The sequence below is a fragment of the Drosophila takahashii genome, chromosome 3R, assembly GCF_030179915.1.
Source record: "Drosophila takahashii strain IR98-3 E-12201 chromosome 3R, DtakHiC1v2, whole genome shotgun sequence".
Lineage (NCBI taxonomy): Eukaryota > Metazoa > Arthropoda > Insecta > Diptera > Drosophilidae > Drosophila > Drosophila takahashii.
In genome coordinates this window covers 661602-687431 of record NC_091681.1, presented here as the reverse complement: position 1 = coordinate 687431, position 25830 = coordinate 661602, and the positions used below count along the sequence as shown (strand labels likewise).

General features: G+C 35.8%; 1 protein-coding gene across 8 annotated transcripts in view; it reads left to right on the top strand.

Annotated features, from left to right (window-relative positions):
* Positions 1-25830, top strand: part of Myo81F (Myosin 81F) — a 1428838-nt gene that overhangs the window by 871591 nt on the left and 531417 nt on the right. For all 8 annotated transcript variants that reach the window (XR_011419017.1, XM_070216714.1, XM_070216710.1 and 5 more), the window contains one exon: positions 13229-14204. Coding sequence is in view for 7 of the 8 variants with exons in the window: in XM_070216714.1 (XP_070072815.1) it covers positions 13229-14204 (976 nt within the window). In the remaining variant the exon portion in view is untranslated. The remainder of the gene's footprint in view (positions 1-13228; positions 14205-25830) is intronic.

The window sequence follows — 25830 nt, the reverse complement described above, 5'->3', positions numbered from 1 at the left end:
ATTTTTATGGCGATTCGCCCTAGATTTGTTGCCTAGTCGCCATTGACCCCCGTTTTAGGGCGATTTTCCCTGTTTTTAGGGCGATTTTACCGGAAAATTTCTATGAGTGTATTTGATAGGGCTATTTCCAATTATTAAATTCGGGAGTTGCGATGTATCGAAGGGTTTTTTGTAGATAATTACGCATTTGCTTTTTTTTGGGTTTAGACATAGTCCGTTTTCCGTGGCCCAGGTATTAATTTTGAAAAGCAGGGTATTACACATACTAATACAATCATTGACTTGACATAGAGGCTTACTAACATAAAACTGCACATCATCAGCGTATAGATGGACATCACAAGGGGACAGAACATTGGGTAAATCATTAACATAGATGGAAAACAATAAAGGCCCTAGCACAGATCCTTGGGGAACGCCTCTAGACACCGAAACAAAGCTAAAACAACACCTCCCAGATACGACTGCTTGTTGTCTACCTGTTAGATAGGACCTCATGAGCATGACTGCAGAGTCGGAAAAATTGAAAAGGTTTTTTAGTTTTGTGCATAGAATACTATGGTTGACGGTATCGAAAGCCTTGCTGTGATCAAGTAGAGTCAAAAACGTTATCCAGTTTTTATCTAGCCTCGATCGAATGTCCTCAACTACATCTGTAATGGCACTAACACAGCTCCTATTTTTCCTAAATCCAGATTGCTTTTCACTAAGCATGGAATGGTCATCCATAAAGGGTTGTATCTGTGCCGCCAATATGTTTTCAAAAATTTTTGACAAGTAAGGAAGTAGGGATATGGGTCTGAATTCCGTTTGACTTTTCGGGATAGGTACAATTTTCGCGAACTTCCATGCAGAGGGAAAAGTGGATGTGGATTACCACAGCAATTATGCTGTGTTCATAATGTGTGTTATATGGCTAAAGAGTAATGGTAATAATAATTTAATAAATTTTGGGCTAATGCCATCCAGGCCTTCAGCGTTTGACTTCACCTTAAGTAAACATTCAAGAACATCACATTGGCTAACGCACATAAAACTAAATCTATTATCACAGTCTGGTAAGGCATTCAGGTACTTGTTACATGTAGCTTCAGGTACATCGAATTGCACAAACTTCCTGTTCAAATCGTTGACGTTCACTTGGTGTTGGGCCAGCTGCTTGGTGTTACCAATTCCAATATTTTTAAGTTCACGCCAAGTTTTTTTAGTAGATAAGTTTTGAAATTTGGACCCATAAAATTCGCACTTTGCAGATCTGATGATCTGCCGGACATTATCACGCGCCCGAGTGTATTGCATTCTAAAAAATTCTGTCTTATATCGTTTCCACTTATTGTAGAAAGCATCACGGATCGCTATATTTTTTTTAATATTATGGGTAAACCAAGGATTTTGCTTTGGATGGATAGTTTTTTCCCTTATTAACACACATTTGTTATAAAGGTACTCAATGTTGCTGTTAAAAATGTTCAATTGATGCTCGATATTGGGAGACATATATATGGACGTCCAATCACAATTATTATACTCTACTTCAAGTTCAGTATAGTTAATATTTTTATAGTCCCTAAATTCGAAAGTGTCAGAATTATAAGCTAAAGTCAAATCATACGTCAGAAAGATGAGGTCATGCTTAGAGAAAACTGGTACAGAGACTTGGTCATACAATAAAATCTTACTAGGGACATTAACAAAAAAAAGGTCAAGAAGAGTATCACAGGTGTTGGTAAAATGTGTAGGAGTGTATAAATTAACTGAAGTCAAGCCTATAGATTCGAAACTATCAAGCAGATGTTTTTCCCTTAAGATATTGCTATTAAAGTCGCCAGTAATAATAACATCTGTATATTCAACAGATATTTCACGCAGAACATTTATTAAGGGGGCATGGTCAATAGTACGATTCGGCCGGTAAATGCATCCTATTAGTGCTTTCGAAGAAAGATCTTTACCTGAAAGTTCTAAGAATAAATATTCAATTTCGCTATCGATTGGATGCTTACACTTAACGGTAGAATTCAATTTTTTGTTCACATAAATAGCGACACCACCAGCATTACTAAAACGATCTGCACGATAAACAACATAGTCATCACACGCAATAGACAAATCACTAAAATCGGACAAGAACCAAGTTTCAGACACGCAAATAACATCAACATTAGACTGGACAAACAAGTACCTAAACTCATCAATTTTTTTCAAAAGACTCTGTGCATTAATATGAACGACCTTAATTCCCTTTTTGTGCTTAGCTAAGATTCTTATTAAACTCGCAAGTATGGAACTACCTACTTCAGTCTGGTCGAACATGTTGAGGACCTACTGAGAAGCGCGCTTTAGCAAAAAAGATAAATTTAGGAGATAACGAGATAGTTGCAAACTTTTGACAATTAACAATAATTAAATATAAAGGCATAAATACTACAGATAAATATGTTAATAAATATAAATATAAAGGTACAATTTTAGGGGCGAAAGCTCTCACTGTTAAGAGCACCAGCCCTATCATGCGATCCAGATGAAGCAGCGGAAGTTGTACCCGATGTAGAAGAGAGGGGAAGAGCGGTTTGTGTTTGTACGCTCAGATCACGAGAGAGCGCTGAAAGCTCATCCATACGCTCAATGCGGTATAACATATTGTCACCGCAGCGGACATGCACAAAGCCTCTGCGAGTAAAGACGGCTGTCAAAATTTTATGCTTTTTTAGTTTCATGGCCTCTTTAAAGATTATGTAGTGCTCTCTTAAAAGCTGCTCATTAATATAAAGAGCTGCTTGTGAGTCGAACCCAATCAGCTGTAAGCTAAGTTGTTGTTTAGCCGTGCGCCGGTAAGCTCCGATGCAGCGTAACAGTGATTTTTTCGTTCTAAACAACTTTCGAAGCTAAGCAAACTGCGAAATCTAACCCCGTTTATTGAAGATAACGTTCTTCCCGTCCGTGGCCGCCTAATGCGGTTATTCCACTACATTGTTTGGCTCATTCATTAGAGCATTCATTGGAGGCTTAGAAAGGGACAAATATATATGCTATTTTTGGGATTTGTTTGGATAAGATGGCATGGTCACTTAAAATTTAGACGTTAAATTTAAACTTTATAATTCAAATAACTTTGACTGGTTAAATCATTAAGGTTGAAGGCTGTAAAATTAATAGTTTGTGTTGCCAAAAAATCAGACACTTTTACCAAGTTTTTAAATTGTTTTGGGCTGTTTAAAGTACATCTGTAATTGTTTTTAATTTTATCATACCCGGCATTAATTTTTAGGAAGGCAATTTTATATAAATTTATAGACGCAGTTATGTCTTTATATAGAAATATGCGAGTTATTTTTAGTTGGCAACGGAGTAATTAGGCCACTAAAATAATTTTTGTATTGTTCATATTTGTTTATAGCACCTTATTAGACGCAAAAGGTTTGGCAATTCAACCAAAAAAAATCAAATCAATTTTTATTATTGATCCCATTTCACAGTAGCTCTAATAAATGAGCAAAATTGTACTTTTTAGATTCAATTTTGCTCATTGCTCATCGGTTCAGGTAGTACCGTATTGAGGCATTTTACAATACTAAAAAAAAAAATACCAAAAGTGCCCATCGGTTTTTACAATTTGCTCATTGATTGCTTATTGCAGCCGACATATATCTGTCTTGCTCGCACCTACGTAAAATTGTATATGCTGAGAAAAAATTGCACTAATGAATGACCCGAACAATGTAGTGGAATAACCGCATAAGTCACGTGCATTTATCGTTCAATCGTTAACATCCGATAATCTTGCCCGCACAACACTCATTCACAGATCTTGTTATTAAAGATGCACTTCATGCCACGCTTCATGAAGGAGTTCAGCTGACACTAGCGTAAACACTTTTACGATTTTGGATTGTAAACGGACGCGTAGCTACCAGACGGATGATGCGAGGATGCATGCAATGTTTTCGTGCTTGTTCAACAGTTGGCAAGCAACTCATGGGGAATTTACCAACACATCGAATCAACCCGCCATGTCATCGCTTTTGGGCTACCGGCATCGACTAAACCGGAGCCCTTGAACTTAAGGCTGTCCGACTGAGAGGAACAGCAACGTATAAGCGTTATATCGCCATATTCATCTGTTTGGCGTCCAAGGCTGTTCATCTGGAGGTAGTCACCGGACTCACATCGGATCATTTTCTTTGGGCACTGGATCGGTTCATAGGACGACGCGGACTATGTCGTCACATATATAGCGACAATGGCACCAATTTTGTGAGCGTGGACAAAGCACTCCGGAATGAGCACTCAAGGCAGCCAGATAACGATAACACGGGCGCAGAAACATTAGTTGACAAGTAAATGTAATGGCACTTTTGCCTACCCCGATCGCCGAATTTTTGGGGGCTTTGGGGAGCGATCGTTAAGTCAATCAAACATTTGATGAGAACGGCTGGAAGCTCCCGCATCACTTACACTTGCCAGATAAAGTATGCGTACAAATATTTTCCGCAACTTTAGAGCTTAAAAAAACATCTTAAAAAAATTCTTAAAAATGTCATTTTAATTTTAACATTTAGTACACATATTAAGCTTTAATTTGACGTAACTTATTAATTTCTAGCACCTTTACTTTTCCTAATATAAACAAAAATGTAAAAATTGGCCGGATTTCGCATCAGAAAAAGTATGCATACAAATGCTTATAGTATTAGAAAAAGCCATATTTTGGGCAAAGTACGTCGAGTTTAGTACGGAGTTTGATACTTTTTATGTTTTATAACTTCAGTCTACATATTCGGCATCGATTGGACCAATGTCCTTGCATCCTTCGCCGTTATTTGATTCCATTCCTCGACATTGAGTTTTTTCAGCATATCCTTGGATGCAAGGGTGTGAAGGTGAGTCCTGCCCTCCAGGACATCACAAAAATGCTTTTCGGGATTGAGATATACTATTGTAATAGAGAATGTAGCTGTTTTACACATAAAAGATTTGTTTTGTGGGCGCAATGTTAAGGTTCGTTGTCCTCTTGGTACCAAAAGCCCTTTTCGAGTCCCACTTTCAGGGCGCTTTAATTTGTTGTCTTAATGTGCATAAAACAACCAAAAAAATGAGGTATCGTTTATTAAAATCGGTCAACAACTTAACGAGAAATGGCTAGCAAACAACTGCTTTGGCGTAATGCACGAATTTCATACGAATTTAAAAAAAAAACAAGAGAGAACGCTATAGTCGGGTTGGTGTCCCGACTATCTAATACCCGTCACTCAGCAAACGCTGTACTCGGGTTGGTGTCCCGACTAATAATCGTAACTCAGCTAAAGGGAGTGCGAGGGAGATAGATATATATTGACAATTTTGAATGCGTATAACTTTTTAATGGATGGTCCGATTTGAAAAATGTCTTCTACATTTCGATAGATATAAATATACACAACAAAATTGCATTTATACTTCTCGGAAATCTTTAAAGATGTGGGTGCAGGACCCATTTTAAAATCCTTAGTGGGTGATTGTGGGCGTTAAAGGGGGCGTGGCGCTCGGCTGAAATAAACTTGCGCTGCGTAGGAAGCCAAAGAATATGTGTGGAAAATCTAAACCTTTTAGCTTTTGTAGTTTCTGAGATCTCAGCGTTCATACAGACAGACAGACGGACAGACGGACATGGCTAGATCGACTCGGCTAGTGACCCTGATCAAGAATATATATACTTTATGGGGTCGGAAACGCTTCCTTCTAGCTGTTACATACTTTTGCACGAATACAATATACCCTTTTACTCTACGAGTAACGGTTATAACTAACCTTCTATCTAAATAAGAAAGTTTTTATACCCATTTCTCGTTAGGTTGTTGACCGATTTTAATAAACGATACCTCATTTTGTTGGTTGTTTTATGCACTTTAAGACAGCAAATTAAAGCGCCCTGAAAGTGGGACTCGAAAACGACTTTTGGTATCAAGAGGACAACGAACCTTAACATTGTGCCCACAAAACAAAGCTTTTATGTGTAAAACAGCTACATTCTCTATTACAATAGTATATCTCAATCCCGAAAAGCATTTTTGTGATGTCCTGGAGGGCAGGACTCACCTTCACACCCTTGCATCCAAGGATATGCTGAAAAAACTCAATGTCGAGGAATGGAATCAAATAACGGCGAAGGATGCAAGGACATTGGTCCAATCGATGCCGAATATGTAGACTGAAGTTATAAAACATAAAGGGTATCAAACTCCGTACTAAACTCGTCGTACTTTGCCCAAAATATGGCTTTTTCTAAAACTATAAGCATTTGTACGCATACTTTTTCTGATGCGAAATCCGGCCAATTTTTACATTTTTGTTTATATTAGGAAAAGTAAAGGTGCTAGAAATTAATAAGTTACGTTAAATTAAAGCTTAATATGTGTACTAAATGTTAAAATTAAAATGACATTTTTACGAGTATTTTTAAGCTCTAAAGTTGCGGAAAATATTTGTACGCATACTTTTTCTGACAAGTGTATAAAGAGCTTTCGACGGTACTCATACGCATAGAAGCATGACCCCAAAAAAATCTGAAACTCAATGATAATAATTCTAGAATTCAATGATAGTAATTCTAAGGGATGACGGGACTCCGCCTGCTCAATGAAAGTTAGAGGCGTATCATTTAGTTACATCTGAACTCGTACGTGTCGTAACCATCAAAACTCAAAATGCAACATTTAAACGGTCAATTACCAAGCTTTGTTGTTTACCACTACATCATTAACTCGATCTCTAATACTTTCATAAGGTGTGTTTCAAAATTATACTACACCAACACACTTATTTTTTGAAAATTTGTAGCGTTGTTGTTGTTTATAGAAAGCGAAACATTTAAATGCAGATCGAAAGAAGAATGTATGATGTATACGAAAAAAAATACCACGCGTCCTTGATCCTCTTTTTAAGGACTTACCGCTAATTTTTCGAAATATAGTCCTTTTTTGGCTATGAGCGATCGTTTCATAATTATACGACACCATCGATTTTTTCCGGTTCCAATGATCAATCTTGACCGAAATTTTTTTGCTGGTTAAATATAAACTAAAAGGTTCCATTTTGAGAGTAATCCAGCCCAAAGGTCCTTTCAATCTTCAACCCATACATAAATATTGAATATGTCTCTCTACACCTTAAAAAAGTACTTTTTCGAAGTCATATCCCACAATTCGTCTTAACTTTTGTCTGGTCAATATTCTTAACACCTTTTAATCAAATAAGAATCCTGTTTAGTTCATTACGTGCACGAAACAGACCTCCAAAATAATTTTTTAAAGAACTGCCCGTTTGGAACAAAACCTGTTTTATTCCAAAAATATTTGATTATGGGCGATACTTTCTGTCAAAATGCAAAAATTTGTTCTTCAAAAACTTAATAAACTTTCCACATTTCACGATTGAAACATTTGAAATGCGAACCCCAGTCCGCGCCACTTTAAAGTTTGTTCCAAATTTTTTCATATGAATTTGAGTGTTTTCTGCATGAGATTTCATTAAGGGGGCGCAGACTGTGGTTCGCATTTCAAATGTTCCAATCGTGAAATGTGGAAAGTTTATTAAGGTTTTGAAGAACAAATTTTTGCATTTTGACAGAAAGTATCGCCCAAAATCAAATATTTTTGGAATAAAACTAGTTTTGTTCCAATCGGGCAGTCTTTAAAAAATTATTTTGGAGGTCTGTTTCGTGCACGTAATGAACTAAACAGGATTCTTATTTGATTAAAAGGTGCTAAGAATATTGACCAGACAAAAGTTAAGACGAATTGTGGGATATGACTTCGAAAAAGTACTTTTTTAAGGTGTAGAGAGACATATTCAATATTTATGTATGGGTTGAAGATTGAAAGGACCTTTGGGCTGGATTACTCTCAAAATGGAACCTTTTAGTTTATATTTAACCAGAAAAAAAATTTCGGTTAAGATTGATCATTGGAACCGGAAAAAATCGATGGTGTCATATAATTATGAAACGATCGCACATAGCCAAAAAAGACTATATTTCGAAAAATTAGCGGTAAGTCCTTAAAAAGAGGATCAAGGACGCGTGGTATTTTTTTTCGTACACATCATACATTCTTTTTTCGATCTGCATTTAAATGTTTCGCTTTCTATAAACAACAACAACGCTACAAATTTTCAAAAAATAAGTGTGTTGGTGTCGTATAATTTTGAAACACACCTTATATATTCCGAATAATCTTACAGCGCTGACTCAATCAGAATCATATAATGCTACGTCGAGCATTGCGGGAGGCGTGTGCAGTTTTGTCATCGCGATAGAGCCGTGAGATTTGGGAAAACAGAACGGTTCGAGTTAGTAACACAGAGAAGAACTTGGGATTGGAAAGAAGACACCCGTGAATTTAATCCGCGAATATAACTTAAATTGTATTCTAAGTACACAATATATAACACTATATTTCAGTATAAGCCCCAATCTTTTTTATTGTTTGCCTCTTCAGTCAAACACAAACAATATTTATTTATATATATTCTTATTTTTCTGTAAATTAGTGTAATGTAACACTGTGCCATGTTTTTTTGGTTTTTAAATGTAACTGCATTTTGGATTTCAAAATCTGAAAGTACTCATCAATATGATTTAAGCCCCATATGTAGTACTTCTGGCTTAGCTCGTGGTTGAATATTTTAGCGATTTAAAAATTTCAATTAAAAATTGGCCATATCTCAAGAGTCGAATGAAATTTCATTTGCATTTAATGAAGATTATAAAAGGTATTGACCTAAGGCTGTTTAATGAAAAAGTGCCGCTATCGTGAGATAGGCTTTAAGATGTCTGGAAAATACCAGTTTGTATTTGTTGTATTTTAATACCAAATGCTATGTTTTATTTACACTTTTGTGTCTACAGTTTTATATTTACTGCTTTAAACCAATTTAATAACTTCTTGTTCCTCTTAATGTCTTCACCTAAAATAATGTTGATGTTGTGTACCTAAAACTTGAATCGGATTAAGATTTAATAATCAATTTTTACACCAAATCTTTAAGTCGCTATAATATCTAAAACCAAAGATAATATGTAAAATATCTAAACCAAAGGCCACAAGGAATATGGCTTAAATCGTTTTGATGATTATTTTCAGATTTTGAAAACAGAACGGCGGATATATTTTCCATGTTGTACTGTATAGTTACACAGGCCGACAGTGTTTTTGGTGCAGCACTATGGGCATTAAATTGTGTTAATATAGACGGATATAAGCAAATCTGCATACTTATTTTTCGCGTTTAACGGGTGGTATTTGTGCAATCGCGGTTTGAAAAAATATCAACATTAATTGTTTTGACTTAAGATATCCTGGAGGGTCTGTGCTTTTTATTACAAAACCTATGCCAAAAAATTGCTTAGATGCCCTTCTACATAATTGCATTTAAGGTTCCATCATAATTTGAGTCAATCAAAGCCTATGAGCCATTGAAGTAATTGGGGTGACGACTTAATTCCGCCGTTTTTAAACGACATAATTTCTCGCGATCTTATGACGTTTTGGAACGTCATAAGTCCGCCGCAGAAAAAACGACATAATTTTGTCGCTTAGCAGCGACATAATTCCGCGCGAAATTATGACGTTTAAAAACTACTTGTGGCGGACTTGTCATTTTAAAGTGACATAAGAACGCCGAGGAATAAAGGACATAGTTTCGCCAGCCGCGAAATTAAGTCCCTGCTAAACGTCATAAGATCGCGCGAAATAATGTCGTCTCTAAATTTGTTATGGCGAACTTATGTCACTTTAAAGCGTCATAAGTTCGCCATAACAAATTTAGAGACGACATTATTTCGCGCGATCTTATGACGTTTAGCAGGGACTTAATTTCGCGGCAGAAAAACGACTTAATTTCGCCGGCATATGTATGTATGTATATTAGGGTGGGTCGATTTGGGACCCCAAAAATCGTATAGGGGGAACGTAATCTTTAACGGATTCTAAGCCATATTGGCGAACATACTTATGGTCTAAAATGACGTTTGACCGCCCCCAAACGCGAATGAAAAATACTGCTTTTTTAAGAAAAATATCATAGTAGTCAGCACAGATATCTTACTGAATATCAATTTCAAATTTTTATTTCAAATTTTGTAATACATCTGAGCTGACTACTATGATATTTTCCTCAAAAAAAGCTGTATTTTTCATTCGCGTTTGGGGGGGGGTCAAACGTCATTTTACTCCATAAGTATGTTCGCCAGTATGACTTAGAATCATTTAAAGATTACGTTCCCCCTATACGATTCATCACTTTTTTCGGCCCCATACAAATCGACCCGCCCTAATGTATATATTTATTTACATATGTACATATGTGTATACATAGTTTTATATATATATATATATATATATATGGGCACTTCCAGAAAAAAGTTCACCAAGCCAAAAACCTTGAAACTTGAATAAAACATATTTCCACATGATTTTGCCCAGATATTAGTTTCTAATTAGATGGATACTGACCTTAACTACAAATTTGGAGTATAGTTTGATTATTTTTATGACAAACCCCACCAATATACGCAAAAATCAGTTTTTGGCTATTTTTTTGTTATTTTTTGGACCTGTCTTCTGTTGTTAATTTGTCCCGAGCGAATGTGGTTGAAACTGCATAAAAAAAACGTCAAAGAATTTTTAAGTAAAACCAAAAGCATTTCACAGCGACATGTTTGAACAACATTCTAAAAAAAATCGCATTCAAATATTCCATCAGAATTCGCTAATTTCTGGTGTTGTATGAACTTCCCCGAAATCCACTTCTACTTTTGTCCCGAGCGAATACGGCAGTTTTTTACCGATATCTTAAAAACTAAAAGTGGTACAAAATGAAGATTTTTACAAAAAAATAGAGCTTGGGATGAGTGAAAAGAAAAACCCATAATTAAAACTAAAATCCATTGTTTTACAATTTTTTATCAACTTTAAAGGTGTGCAAATGTCCCGAGCGACATTTTGGAAGTGCCCATATATATAATTTTGTCATGTTTTTCGTGATTTTTTTTTACCAATAAGGAATAGTGCTGGGATCTTTCAAAATGGCGGCCGTGGTAATTTTTTGTCAGGCTATATTAAAAAAAAGTAGGCCCGCTGCGGATCGTCCACAGGTCGCTGTGTATATCCGATTTTTATGAAACCAAGTTTATTTTGTTAAGAAATAACGTAGAAACTGTCTGAACCTAACTTACATAAAATATCTAAAAAACTCTTGTTGTGGCATTCTTTCAAAGTCAAAAATATTTTTTTTCATATTTTTTGTTGTTGTTTTTTCTTAACAAAAAATACTTAACCGTACAAATTTGTACATAAAGTAGGTTCAGACAGTCGGCAATTTCATTACAAACATTTCTGTAAAAGCAGCATAATGATCGAAGCATTACTTTTTGAGATACACGATCCGCAGCTGAGGAAAATATGGTTTCGAGAAAAACGCATTCAAAGTAATGAAATATATCTACTGCACAAGGAAGGTGGGTGCCGTCATCCTGGTATAAGTTCCAAAATAGTTCGAATTTCTTCGTGAAACTTTCATGACACATTCTTAAAGAGTTGTTCTACCAATTTAAATAATAAAAAGAAATGTAATTTTTTTTGTCTATATGTATTTCCCCCCTTAAACGAAAAATATGTGCCCTAAAATATTTGACAGGCATCTAGAGGCGTCTTTCACCGAGTTTTTAAGATAAATAAGACCATCGTTCTTCGAAGGATGGAATTTATAGAATTTTTTTCATAAGAACGTAAAAAGTAACAAGTATTTTTAAGTAACTCTTACATAACGAGTTGGTCGTGACTTCACACAGTAGGTTTTTTAAAGATAACAGTGGCGTAGCCTTAAAATTGTTGGGGGAGATATTTAACAGGCATTCTAACCCCTTGAAAATACATTTTTTTGATGTTCGGCGTCTACTGATAACCAAATTGAAAGGCAAATTTCTACGAATGTGTCAGATATTTATGTAAAATGGAATTTCAAAATACTTGTTACTTTTCCCGTTCTTAGGGAAAAAATTCTATAAATTCCATCCCTCGAAGTACAATAGTGGGTTTTATCTCAAAAATTTGGGAAAAGTCGCCTCTAGATGCCAGTCAAATATTTTACTTCACATATTTTTAATTGTATTTTTTTAAGACTGTTCACCGCATCAAGTTGGTTGTGAATAGAGGTGAACAAATTACCTCAATGGCTTTGATTGACTCAAATAATAGTGGAACCTTAAATGCAATTATGTAGATGGGCATCTAAGCCATTTTTTGGCATAAGTTTTAATACAGTTGGGCAAAGACCCTCGAAGATATCTTAATTCAAAACATTAAATGTTGCTATTTTTTTCAAACCGCGATTGCACAAATACCACCCGTTAAACGCGAAAACGAAGTATGTAGATATGCTTATATACGTCTATATTAACATATTTTAATGCCCATAGGCCTGCACCTTTTAATAAAGTCCATTTTGTTGACCTGTGTTATTAACTACTGAAAAATGTTAGATCTTGTAACAAGAGCAATAATACTATTTTTAATGTTGGTACTGCTGAAATAAGAAAACAAAAATATATATTAATAAATTCAAGTTTGTACAATTACACTGTGCAGAATTTTTAGTGCTTTTTAAATTTACCTCGATGGATGCTATATTTTTGGATTCGTTACGAATTCCCAAGTTAAACTACGTTTTCCAAAAGGAAGTTTGTAATTGATCTTTTCGTGGTTATATTGTATTGATTATAATTTTACTTTTAGACTAATTGGATAAAAAAAGTTACAACATTAAACTTTTAAAAACACAAGGCGGCAACACTACTACTATTTTGACCGCAGCTGTATGTTTTTCAGTTTTTTGACTATGTTTTTTGGAATTTATTTCTGACTTAAAAAAATTCTAAAATAATTTTAAGTATGGGGTTTGAAAAATAAAGGGTGTATCTTTTAAAAAACTTTAACATCGAATCAAACCATGCATCCATTTGCCTCTAAGAGCTCAGCAAAGTTGGTCAATTTCAACATTTTTCGAACTTTGAGGTCCTTTTGCTAAGAATCCTTGCGTCGGAGAACTCTTTGGAATTGAGAATTCGTAACGAATACAAAAATATAGCATCCATCGAGGTAAATTTTTGATCCTGCATAGTGTTATTGCTTAATAAGAAAGAAAATAAATTGTCCTTACTAATTAATTTTAATTTTTAACACTGGCATTACAGAAAGACGAATTCCCGGTAAGCGAAAAAGTGGCACTTCAACTAGCTGGACTTCAAGCTCAAGTAGCTTTAGGAGATCCATCGAATCAACCAAAACCAGAATATTATTCAGATATTAATAACTTCTTACCAATTAGAATTTCTAAGACAAGAGAAAAACAATTTTGGATACCAATTCTAGCACAAGCCCACCGTCAATACGGTTCTTCAAGAAATGAATTGACAGCTAAAGTATTATACTTAAGTTGCGTAATGCAATATCCACTTTATGGCACAACGATGTTTAAAGTAAATTACAAAGGGTACTGGAACTTTGAAAACAAAATATTACTAGGAATACATAGTGATGGAATAATGTTTATTCATCCTGAAGATAAATCGGTCATTTATCAATTTAAATACGTAGATATTGAATCAATTATGTTGGACCCTAGTGACAGTTTCATAACTATATCACTTAACCGTGGCTCTCAGCAACTTTACAAAAACACTCGAGTTGAATGTCCTGTTATAGAGTCACAGAAATGTTTCGTTTTTGAGACCGTACAAAAAAATGACATCGGATCTCTAATAATTTCGTATTACCCTGCTCTGTCAAATTGGATTTTAAATATTGTGGAGTGCTCAAAAAAAATTAAAGGAACTACCAACGAGGACAGACTCAGGCTATATCATAATGTTGTTGTTTGCAGACGACAATTGGTGGATTTGAACATTGTTAAAAAGCCCCAAGAGCTGGGTGGATTTCTAAGAAACACTCTTAGACGTCTGTCAAAGCATCGACTAGAAAAATTGAGATCGGAACAAGGTTCTAACGTACAGGATCATGGCGAAAGCTACAAAGGGTTTTCACATTCATTTTGGGCATTTAGTAAACAACAAATTCCTTTTTGTCTAAGTATGATCGCTGAGCAAGAAGAGTCCGTAATGGTGCAAGTATTTGATTCCATATTAACTTTTTCTGGACTTGGAACTTCAGGTATGTTGTAACTACATATTTAAGAACATTATTTACATTTACATCCAATTATTGTCCAATCCAAAATTTTAATGGAAGTAGGTACTACCTACTGGGATAATACCGCGCCTATAGCGACGTCCGAACTTCGGACGTACCTACTAGGTAGGTACTCAATAAAGTCCCAGAGTAATCGTGAACGCAAGGTGAAGAATTATATTTACTTGCCTTAAGTTTATTAGTTATAATTCGGTTGAAATTAATGGCTCATATCAAATACGTATGTGTTCAAGTAACGAACAGAGAGCCCATCTTATCGACATATCGAATAGAGAGATAAGTTAGATGTCGAATAAACGTTGACACATAAACTCGATAGCTCGATATATATCATATGGGTATCACAATGGACGGCAGTCCATGTAGTGACGAAGCGCACCAGGAAAGTGTGCGAAGGCGACTACTATATATACACGAAGAAATGAAAATCTACTGTGATGGTCCGATCATAATGAATGATACACCTATCGAAAGGTATTGCGAAAACTAACAGGATTGCATACCAAGACTTTAAGAAAATCAATTGGCTTGGGAGAAAGATCGGTGAAAGTGAAAAAGTGAAAATTTCGAAATTTGGAGCTGTTGGGGCCGGTGGGGATAAATGACCCCTCGCAATGTTTTGGTTGTATTCCTTTTGAAAATACCCGTCGAATGAGGGGTCATATGTCAAAATCCGACGCTCCGTTCAAAAGTTATAGCCAAAATGAAAATTTCTGTTTGTCAGTTTGTCCACTTGTCCAAAATATGTTTTTTAGTTCTGAAAATTTTATATGACGTTCATCACATCGATATAAAAAACTTTTGTACAAAACCCGCTAGTTTAGCGGGAAAACAGCTATAAATAGCTAAAATTCGGAAAGCCGTAACTTCTCGAATGAGAAAATATTAGAAAGTCTATTTAATGACGAGTGTAATAATTTTTCGTCACAAATGTTGATATCAGAACTTTTGTATGTTGAAGGTGCGATCGTCACTAGTTTTTTACCTCGTTAAGAGGTGTTTTTATTTGATTTATTATATAAGGAGAACATGAAATTACAGCCATCCTTCATGACTCGCATGAGTCAAGCTCGATATATATCATATGGGTATTTATTATATAAGGAGAACATAAAATTACAGCTATCCTTCATGACTCGCATGAGTCAAGGTTTTAAATGGAGTATTAACCACAATTATTGCACCAGATTCGCATCGTGGTTTTAGCAAATTTCGCTGCATCGGCAGATTGATGACTGTTAGGCAGACTGACGGTCTAGCTGTAGTAATTCAATATTGGCAGAAAGTGCAATGATATATGATTTATTTTCTTGTTATTCTTTTAAGATCCCAGCGCCACAAGTGGTTCACCGATTCTCTACTGCGTTTATACACTTTCTACAAACAGTTTTAATCAAAAACACTTTAAATTCTTTCCAATTTTTATACCCTTGTAGAGGGTACTATAATTTCAGTCAGATGTTTGCAACGCTGTGAAGGAGACGTTTCCGACCACATAAAGTATATATATTCTTGATCAGCACCAATAGCCGAGTCTTTCTAGCCATGTCCGTCTGTCCGTCTGTCCGTTTCTATGCGAACTAGTCTCTCAGTTTTAAAGCTATCGCGATGAAACTTTCCCGAAAGTCTTCTTTCTATTGCAGGTAGTACATATGACGTAATGAGCCGGATCGGATCACTATATCTTAAGGCTCCCATAGGAATATTCAAACAAATATAAGAAAATTCATTGTAACTTTGTAGGAAGTAGGCGTTTTGATTCTTGACTACTTAAAAATAAAATTTAAATAAATAGAAACGCTGAATCTGGAATCCCTGGAACTGCACCGAGTGAGCATTTTTTATCTGCAGGGGTATATAAGCTTCGACTGGCCGAAGGTAGCTTCCTTTCTTGTTTTTCAATATTATAATATTTAAGTTGAAACATAGGTCGATTAAATCAGTAATTAACAAAAAGGGAGACATACAACAGTTAAGTAATTAGTTGTTGTTATTCACGTCTGAAAAATTGGGAAACAGATTGTTTCCAAACAGACAACGAAAATAGCTTTCACAACCTTTAGAAGTTTAGCGACGAAGCTTTGACGTAAGTCACACCTATAAGTATGTAATGCTTAATTACATACTCCTAGATGTAGTATAAATAGAAGTTTCGACGCTCAGCTCACATCCTCTTCTCTGGCTGATGAGGTAGCGTTGACGACCTACCGAAATTTGCAAATCCCAGAAAGTCCGAGGTTCACTCCTCACCGAGAGCAGTGTGTTGAATTGCTAGACTGTTGAATTAAAACTCAAGTTCTAACAAGAGAGAACGCTATAGTCGGGTGCCCCGACTATCAGATACCCGTTACTCAGCTAAAGGGAGTGCGAAGGAGATGGAGAAAAACTTTGATCCGCCGTAACTTTTTAACGAATGGTCCGATTTAAAAAATTTCTTCTACATTTCGATAGATATTGATAAACACAATAAAACTGCATTTTTACTTTTCCAGAATATTGAAATTTTTAAAATCGTATCTAAGCGATTGTGGGCGTTAGAGGGGTCGTGGCACCCTTTTGAAACAAACTTGCGCTGCGTAGGAACTCCCAGAATCTGCATGCAAAATGTCAATCTTCTAGCTTTTATAGTTTCCGAGATCTCAGCGTTCATAGAGACAGACAGACAGACAGACAGACAGACAGACAGACAGACAGACAGACAGACAGACAGACAGACAGACAGACAGACAGACAGACAGACAGACAGACAGACAGACAGACAGACAGACAGACAGACAGACAGACAGACAGACAGACAGACAGACAGACAGACAGACAGACAGACAGACAGACAGACAGACAGACAGACAGACAGACAGACAGACAGACAGACAGACAGACAGACAGACAGACAGACAGACAGACAGACAGACAGACAGACAGACAGACAGACAGACAGACAGACAGACAGACAGACAGACAGACAGACAGACAGACAGACAGACAGACAGACAGACAGACAGACAGACAGACAGACAGACAGACAGACAGACAGACAGACAGACAGACAGACAGACAGACAGACAGACAGACAGACAGACAGACAGACAGACAGACAGACAGACAGACAGACAGACAGACAGACAGACAGACAGACAGACAGACAGACAGACAGACAGACAGACAGACAGACAGACAGACAGACAGACAGACAGACAGACAGACAGACAGACAGACAGACAGACAGACAGACAGACAGACAGACAGACAGACAGACAGACAGACAGACAGACAGACAGACAGACAGACAGACAGACAGACAGACAGACAGACAGACAGACAGACAGACAGACAGACAGACAGACAGACAGACAGACAGACAGACAGACAGACAGACAGACAGACAGACAGACAGACAGACAGACAGACAGACAGACAGACAGACAGACAGACAGACAGACAGACAGACAGACAGACAGACAGACAGACAGACAGACAGACAGACAGACAGACAGACAGACAGACAGACAGACAGACAGACAGACAGACAGACAGACAGACAGACAGACAGACAGACAGACAGACAGACAGACAGACAGACAGACAGACAGACAGACAGACAGACAGACAGACAGACAGACAGACAGACAGACAGACAGACAGACAGACAGACAGACAGACAGACAGACAGACAGACAGACAGACAGACAGACAGACAGACAGACAGACAGACAGACAGACAGACAGACAGACAGACAGACAGACAGACAGACAGACAGACAGACAGACAGACAGACAGACAGACAGACAGACAGACAGACAGTAAGCATAGGTCGATAAAATCACTAATTAATTTAAGTTTAAATTTAAAGTTTTGTTTAAGTTTATCTCTACATTTTTATTTGCCAGTAATAGTTTTCAAATAATTTGGCAAAGAGTTCAAAATTCGTACAGCATGTAGGGGAGAGTGGGGTAATTTCGTCACTGGGGCAATTTCCTCACCTGCAATATCTCGGAATCCATAAGTCATAAAAATATATAATTTTTTTGTTTTAGTCCGTCAAGACGGCATGACACAGCCAATGCATTTTTTTTTTCACAGAAGGCCAAGATAATTAAGCTATAATATTAAATGTGTTTAGTTCTCGACGAAATTTTTTCTGTATGCCACAATTGGTAAGGGATAAGATACAGGTTTTTTTATCACTATGGACGGCAGTCCATGTAGTGACGAAGCGCACCGGGAGAGTGTGCGAAGGCGACTACTATATATATATGATATGATATACACGAAGAAATAAAAATCTACTGTGATGGTCCGATCATAATGAATGATACACCTATCGAAAGGTATTGCGAAAACTAACAGGATTGCATACCAAGACTCTAAGAAAATCAATTGGCTTGGGAGAGAGAGCGGTGAAAGTGAAAAAGTGAAGATTTCGAAATTTGGAGCTGTTGGGTGGGGATAAATGCCCCCTCGCAATGTTTTAGTTGCATTCCTTTTGAAAATACGCGTCGAATGAGGGGTCATTTGTCAAAACTTCTATACTACAAAAGCTACAGACTTGTGCTGCATCTCGTTTGAAAGGTATTTTTAAATGCTATAAACGTCTATATGCAATTTGTGTAAATGTAATAGTTAAAAAAATATGAACAAAAGACAATTTTTTAAAACTTTTTTTTTTTAGCTTTTTTTTATTTTTCTCAAAAACGGCTCTAACGATTTTCCTTACAACTTTAAACTGTATAGCCCTTGAGATTCCTTAAATTTTGGTATATAACACATTACTGTAAAAAGTCACGTTTAAAAGTTATTTTTATACGAAAATAGCCACTTTTGCCAGCTCGAACAACTAACGCTCCCTGAGTGTTGAATTTTGTGTGAGGGTATACGAACTGTATTTTAGGGTCATGGAATCAGTAAATTTGCACTTAAGAGTTACATATAGGAATCTTTTGTTCTACGACTTTTGGAAAAAGCCGCTACTTTAGCGGGAAAAAAGCTAAAAATAGCTAAATTTCGTTAGTACACTACTAAAGGTGCAGACATGTGCTATAACTCGTTTAAAAGGTATTTTGATATACTTCATCGCCTTTTTAACTTAATTTGTTTAAATACAATGGCTTACAAATTATGATTGACCAATTTAAATTTAAATGTATGTATTAGCTCCTATGAGAGCAAATGTAACCAAACAAAAACTTCTGATATCAAATAAAAACACCTCTTAACGAGGTAAAAAACTAGTGACGATCGCACCTTAAACATACAAAAGTTTTGATATCAACATTTGTGACGAAAAATTATTACACTCGTCATTAAATAGACTTTCTAATATTTTCTCATTCGGAAAATCATTTAGGAAAGTCTTTTTTTCTGGGTGTAACTTGAGTCAATTCCCTAAAAAACGGGTCTTATTGCCTAAAAACCATATTTTAGGTCACATACTTTTAGGAATCGAGGGCCTAAAGTTTAGGTAATATTCCTAAAATTATAATCAATGCTTAATTATGCTATGCTATAAATATAAATTACTATGCTAGGTAATAACGCACCCCATGTGTTCGAACACATACACAATGTTTTTAAATATATTTTTTATAATACATTACTTTGTTTTAAATAGTTTTTTTAATTATAATTAAAGGGCCAGCAGGATTAGGTGTGTCGTTTTCAAATTTGACTTATAACACAGGAACACAAAACTGAACTTTGTGAAATTTCCACGAACCAATTCTAGTTTTCAATGATAATTGGGTGCTCCTGAGTAAAAGTCCCATACAAACTTATGTCCCATTACCTACAGGTTCCGCGGTATAGATGAGAATACAAAAAAACGATGTTTGCCGACATTTCGAATTATGTCGCCTGTATAATTGGACTAACCTTTATTATTTTCGCTGAAATCTACTCTCAATACATCACGGCATTCCTAAAAAATAGTCTCCATTGTCAACCATTGCCCATGTCTTTGAAATTCGACGCCAAAGTTGAAAATCCCTAAATTTTCAAGATTTCTCTGATGAAAAAAGAAATCTGAGAATTAAATCTTGAATGGAACTAATTTTAACTATTTCTTAAATATATTGTTCATTGTATGCTATAATTTCGGTTTAAAGCGTTTTTATAAAGACATTTTATTGGATTTATTAAACGAATAAAACAGATTTTTTGATTTTATTATCTACTCCCAAATGTTGTCAAACTTTGAATAAGTCATGGCAACCTCTAGAACTAAAAACTAAATACGTTTACTGAACATACATAGAGAAACATACATGTTTACTCGCATTCTAATTTAAACAATCTAAGCAGATAATAAAATCAAAAAAGCGGTTTTAAAGCATACAATGAACAATAGATTCAAGGAATAGTTAAATTTACATTTTTGTATGGCATATATTATTATAATTATAATGATTACGATTATTAAAAATCAAAGAGGTATGACCAGATATATGATGTACATTTAACTCCTTTAATTCTATTTGAATTCCTTTCAAATGTGCTAATTCCTTTGTCAGTCTATAATTGTATAATTATCAGTTTGTATAATTGCCCTGCAAAAGCGATCCCGGTGCCTTATCAGCGGTTGATGTACACATATACGGTCGCTTGCGTGGCAATTAGAATTTTGATTTTTGTTTGGTTTGTTTACATGTATTATTTGCACAATTTATTATTATTTTTCCACTACGAAAATTTTCACAACCACCACTGTCACTTGTTCACTCACCTCAGCCTACAAGGAAATTAGAACTATGAGCGTAGTGGGCTTGATTAATCCCTTGTTCGTAGTCCGGCTGCGCCAGTTACCGTCCTGTGACCGAGGGAGTAGAGGAGGTCTCAAATGCGAGTATTATTTTAAAAAATGCTGGAATGAAGCTTTCGAAATAAACGACTGTGTTGCTTGGAGTACCAAATAAGAATGAATGTTTATTATGTCAAAGTGTGTACGAGTCCACTCTATCAGTGTACCCTGGGTTTCCGTATGTTGGCAATCCTTATTATTGTCCGTCAGGGTTAGGCTTGTAGTTGTCGCTTCTGTGTTGTTTCCTGTGGCCGGTGAGAGGGGCATGTTAACTCTCTCGCTTGCCTCGTGCGAGCGGTCCCTTTTTGTGTTTGCTTGAGTGGCCTTAGGGCGCGTCCTCATGTATTCCTCGAAGTCTGCGATCTTCGCAAGGCATCGAGTCTTATCCTCCGCATCGCGCTGGTCAGTCTTGCCCTCTGCCTCGGCAATCTTCCCGAGAACAAAACGAGCCCGACTGACCTTGGCCTTGCGCTGCTGATGCGTAACAGTGGCTGTCTTGCTGGTACCCGGCTGGGTTCCGCTGTTGTGTGGGTTGGTGTTTTTGGTGTCTAGTGGGGTGCTGGTCCTAGCAACCCCTTCCGTTCCCATCGGAGCCGGAGCGGCCCTTCCTCGATGGTAGCGGAATCGGTTTGGGGTTTAACCTCCCCCGTGAGGTCCGAAGCTACGGTGTTAGGTTTCATTTTCAATACATAATCGCCCGCGTTGCTCGACCACTTCCGGCCACTTCCGACCCAGAGTTGCCCCTGGTTGACCTGACAAAGAGATCGTTTGAAGATTTGGCTGTAGAAGACGTCAAATCAAAAATTGTAGGATCTACACTACACAAGGTACAAAATGAACGCACAATTGATGCTATTATTAATAAACTACAAAAGTTAGCGAAAACTCAGAGTAATTAAGGCTAAAATGGCAAATATTTACCAAAGAGGAAAAACTGCAACTCAGTTCACAAACGAACTTGATAACTTGTGTAAAGTGCTAGAAGCATCATATATCGATGAAGGATTAAATGCTTAACACTCTGACAAATTCAGCACAAAAGAAGCTATATCCACTCTGATAAAGAATTGCGAAAGCGGAAAAACTAAAACAATTTTGAAAGCAGACTCATTTAATAATATGAATGACGCTATAACAAAATACATACACTGCAGTAATCAACAAACAAATAACCACAGTGTAATGTATACAAATAACCGAGGTAGTTATTATAGAGGCTATGGCAGAGGAAACTATCGAGGTAATTTCACACGAGGAAGAAATAATTTCTACCAGGGAAATTATCGCGGTAGAGGCCAATATTACCAACATAATAATTATCAAGGAAATTATGGCCAAGGCCAAAACCAAAATTATTACGGAAACTAAAACACAAATTATAACAGAAACAATATGGTAAGAATTTCTTAACAGCGCATATGAAATTTTAGATTTTCTTCAAACTCGGGTACCTCGTAAAGTTTGACTTGGATATCATCTGTGATTTTTTTAAAATTTTTTGGTGTTCATTTAGGGGCGCTATGAACTTTTGAAGTTAAGAACTTAAAAAATGTTCTCAAACTTTAAATTAGTATATCTCGAGAACGGCTTAGAAGAACAACGTGCAACTTTACACGTTTTTAAATGTGTACTGGGGGAGTTAAAAAATAATTTCCTTAAATTTTTTGTTGTCCAATAAGTATAAATATTAATTATTTGAAATTTTGTATCGCGGTTTTGAATGTCTTCTTCATCCTATAAAAGAAACTTAATTATCCAAGATTGTCCATCTCATAATCAACTTAATTTACCCGAAGAAAAATTTTTGTTTCTTTTCATCATTTCCGAGATATATAATTTTTTATGCGAATTTAGAAAAACCCTATTTATATTTCCAATGAGTACAATTCTTACATGTTTAAGCTGAAAGTTTGCACAACTCAATTACTCACTGATATTATGCACATATGTATATTAATATCAAATTCATATAGCTGCCATACAAATCGATGGGTTTTCTTATTGTTAAGAAAGTAGGCTTTAAAAAATTAAAATTACAATCTGAAACAAAAAATTTTTTCAAAGCCTACCTTCCTAACATTAAGAAAATCCATCGAGTTGTATAGCAGCTATATGAAGGGACGGTGGTATAATTATGATATTAATATATGTGCATAATATCAGTGAGTAATTGAGTTGTGCAAACTTTCAGCTTAAACATGTAAGAATTGTACTCATTGGATATTTCATATCGCCCCTAAATGGTCACCAAAAAATTTTAAAAAAAATCACAGATGATATCCAAGCTAAACTCTACGAGGTACCCGAGTTTGAAGAAAATCTAAAATTTCATATGCGCAGTTGACAAATTCTTACCCAGCTGTTAAAAGCGTATATACCTCTTTTAACTCTGTTCCAGTTCTTTTTTCTGGTAACACTAGTGTCTCAGATAGACTTTCCTTGATTTTTGATATCTCGCTTTTCAGTTGGCTCGGCTTAAGAATATTCGTGTTCAGTCGTCCATGTTTTATCAATTAACAAACTAATTATACCTGCTTGTGTCCTTTCAAAATCTTCAATTAAACTAGTCAATTGCTTTGTGACCATAAAGAAATTTATAGACTCCTTATAAACGTAATAACTTTCTTGTAGTACTGCCGTCATATTCTGTATACGCTTATTCATATATTTAAAATTATTATTAGCTACGATAGACAATTGCTTTTTGCCTAGATCGTTTAGGCTGTTATCTAACAAGTTTTTCATATTTTGCTCCATTTGTACCCTATCATCCTCATCCATAATTCCTAACAATATGTGATATAAGGACCCCATGAAGTCAAATGGAGCACGGTTTGTTCTTTGCTTACTATGCGCCATGAATAATTTATTATTTTCTTCTAATTCAGTTATTTGTTTTAAAATATTGTCTAGAACAAGGTTACACTGATCTTCGAAACTATGAAGTTTTTCACACACCCGTCTCATCTTGTTCACTAGAACGCTTCCCTTGCTTATCATTTCGAAATAAGCATTCAAATTATAGAAAACAACCAAATTCCAAGAGGATGAGACAATTTCTTCTGCGCCCATTGGATCCAAATATATGGCTGATGTTTTATTTATTTTTTAAATTTTATACTTAGGCTTGATTTCAATGGTTAGTGATGCATTTGATAATTGACAAAACAACATCAACATTAGCATACTCATTATTAATCCCAGCTTGGATATCCTAGATCTACCCCTAGTTACCCTTTTGGGTTGAGATTCTTCTTCATTATCTTCGGCAGCCTTGATTCCTACAAGAGGACAAACTTTGGTAATCGGTCGGGAAATGCATGCGTCCTGCATCTTGACTTTTACCACCCGAACTTTCTCATCTTTACCCTTATGCACTTCTTGGACTTTTTTCTTACGGCCTTCTTGATGGATGACAATTTTCATCTTTTATTAGAACTACCTGTCCCTTTTCTATATTGGGGCTATTCCTTTTCCATTTATACCTCTGTTGTAGGGTATGCAAGTAGTCATCTTTCCATTTTAACCAGAAATCTCTTTTAATTTTTTGGATTAATTTCCACCTATCCAAATTCCCTATTTTTTCATTTTCATGGGTACGACATTGTTACCCTATATTTAGGTAGATTTCCCATTACTTGTTGTGCCGTTACCTGTCGATATCTTGCACATTTCGTACACTCATTTAATTTTTTCTTTAATGAATTTCTCAATCCAAATATCCAATATTTTCTTTGAATATATGTTCTCATAAAATGTATTCCACCATAATAGGTTTGGTTATGAGCATCCTACCGCCTACTCTGATAATTTTATCCTGATCAATAAATGGATGTAAACTAAAAATTTTTGAAGAAATTTTGACCTCTTTATTATTGTTTAAACTGTTTAGCTCTGGACTAAATTGATATGCCTGCTCCATTTTTATAATTATTTGTTCCGCATATCTAATTTCCTTAATAAATGACCCGGATAAGACTTTTTCTTTGTTTTATATAAATAAATCGAACTATGTAGCGTATAATTCTTTTTAATTTTTGTATGCACGAATATTTTTCTAAGAGATTATGAATAATTTCCCTATCAGCTTTCAGCACGGTATGGACACCTGTTTCTTCCTCAGCTTTCGACTGAGACGGCCAATTCTCTTTTGATTCATTTAACCAATTTGGCACATTCCACCAAAGATAAAAATTTATCAGTTCACTTGACGAAATTCCCCTTGACGCCGCGTCCGCTGGATTATCTTCGTATTTGAAGTGATTCCATTCTACTTCAGTATATCTACGAATATAATCTGTCCTATGCTTAATAAATTTGACTTTGCTTTGACAACTTTTAATTCAAGCCAACGTTTGTAGAATCACTCTATGCGTTTATTTTGGCTGCATTATCAATAGATTCTTTGACCTTTTGTATTACTTTACTTAGCAGATGAGCTGCGCACAGCTCTAGTTTTGGAATTGTTTTCTTATTTTTGATTGGATTACCCTGCTTTTACTAGCTACTATTGTAACCAATCTTCCTACTTCAGCGTAAACTACTGCCGCATATGCTTTTTCAGATGCGTCGGCAAACCCATGCAGCTCAACAATCGAATTTAATTAACTTTGGATCCATCTAGGTACTATGATTTTTATACCCTTGTAGAGGGTATTATAATTTCAGTCAGATGTTTGCAACGCAGTGAAGAAGACGTTTCCGACCACATAAAGTATATATATTCTTGATCAGCATTAATAGCCGAGTCTATCTAGCCATGTCCGTCTGTCCGTCTGTCCCTATGTCCGTCT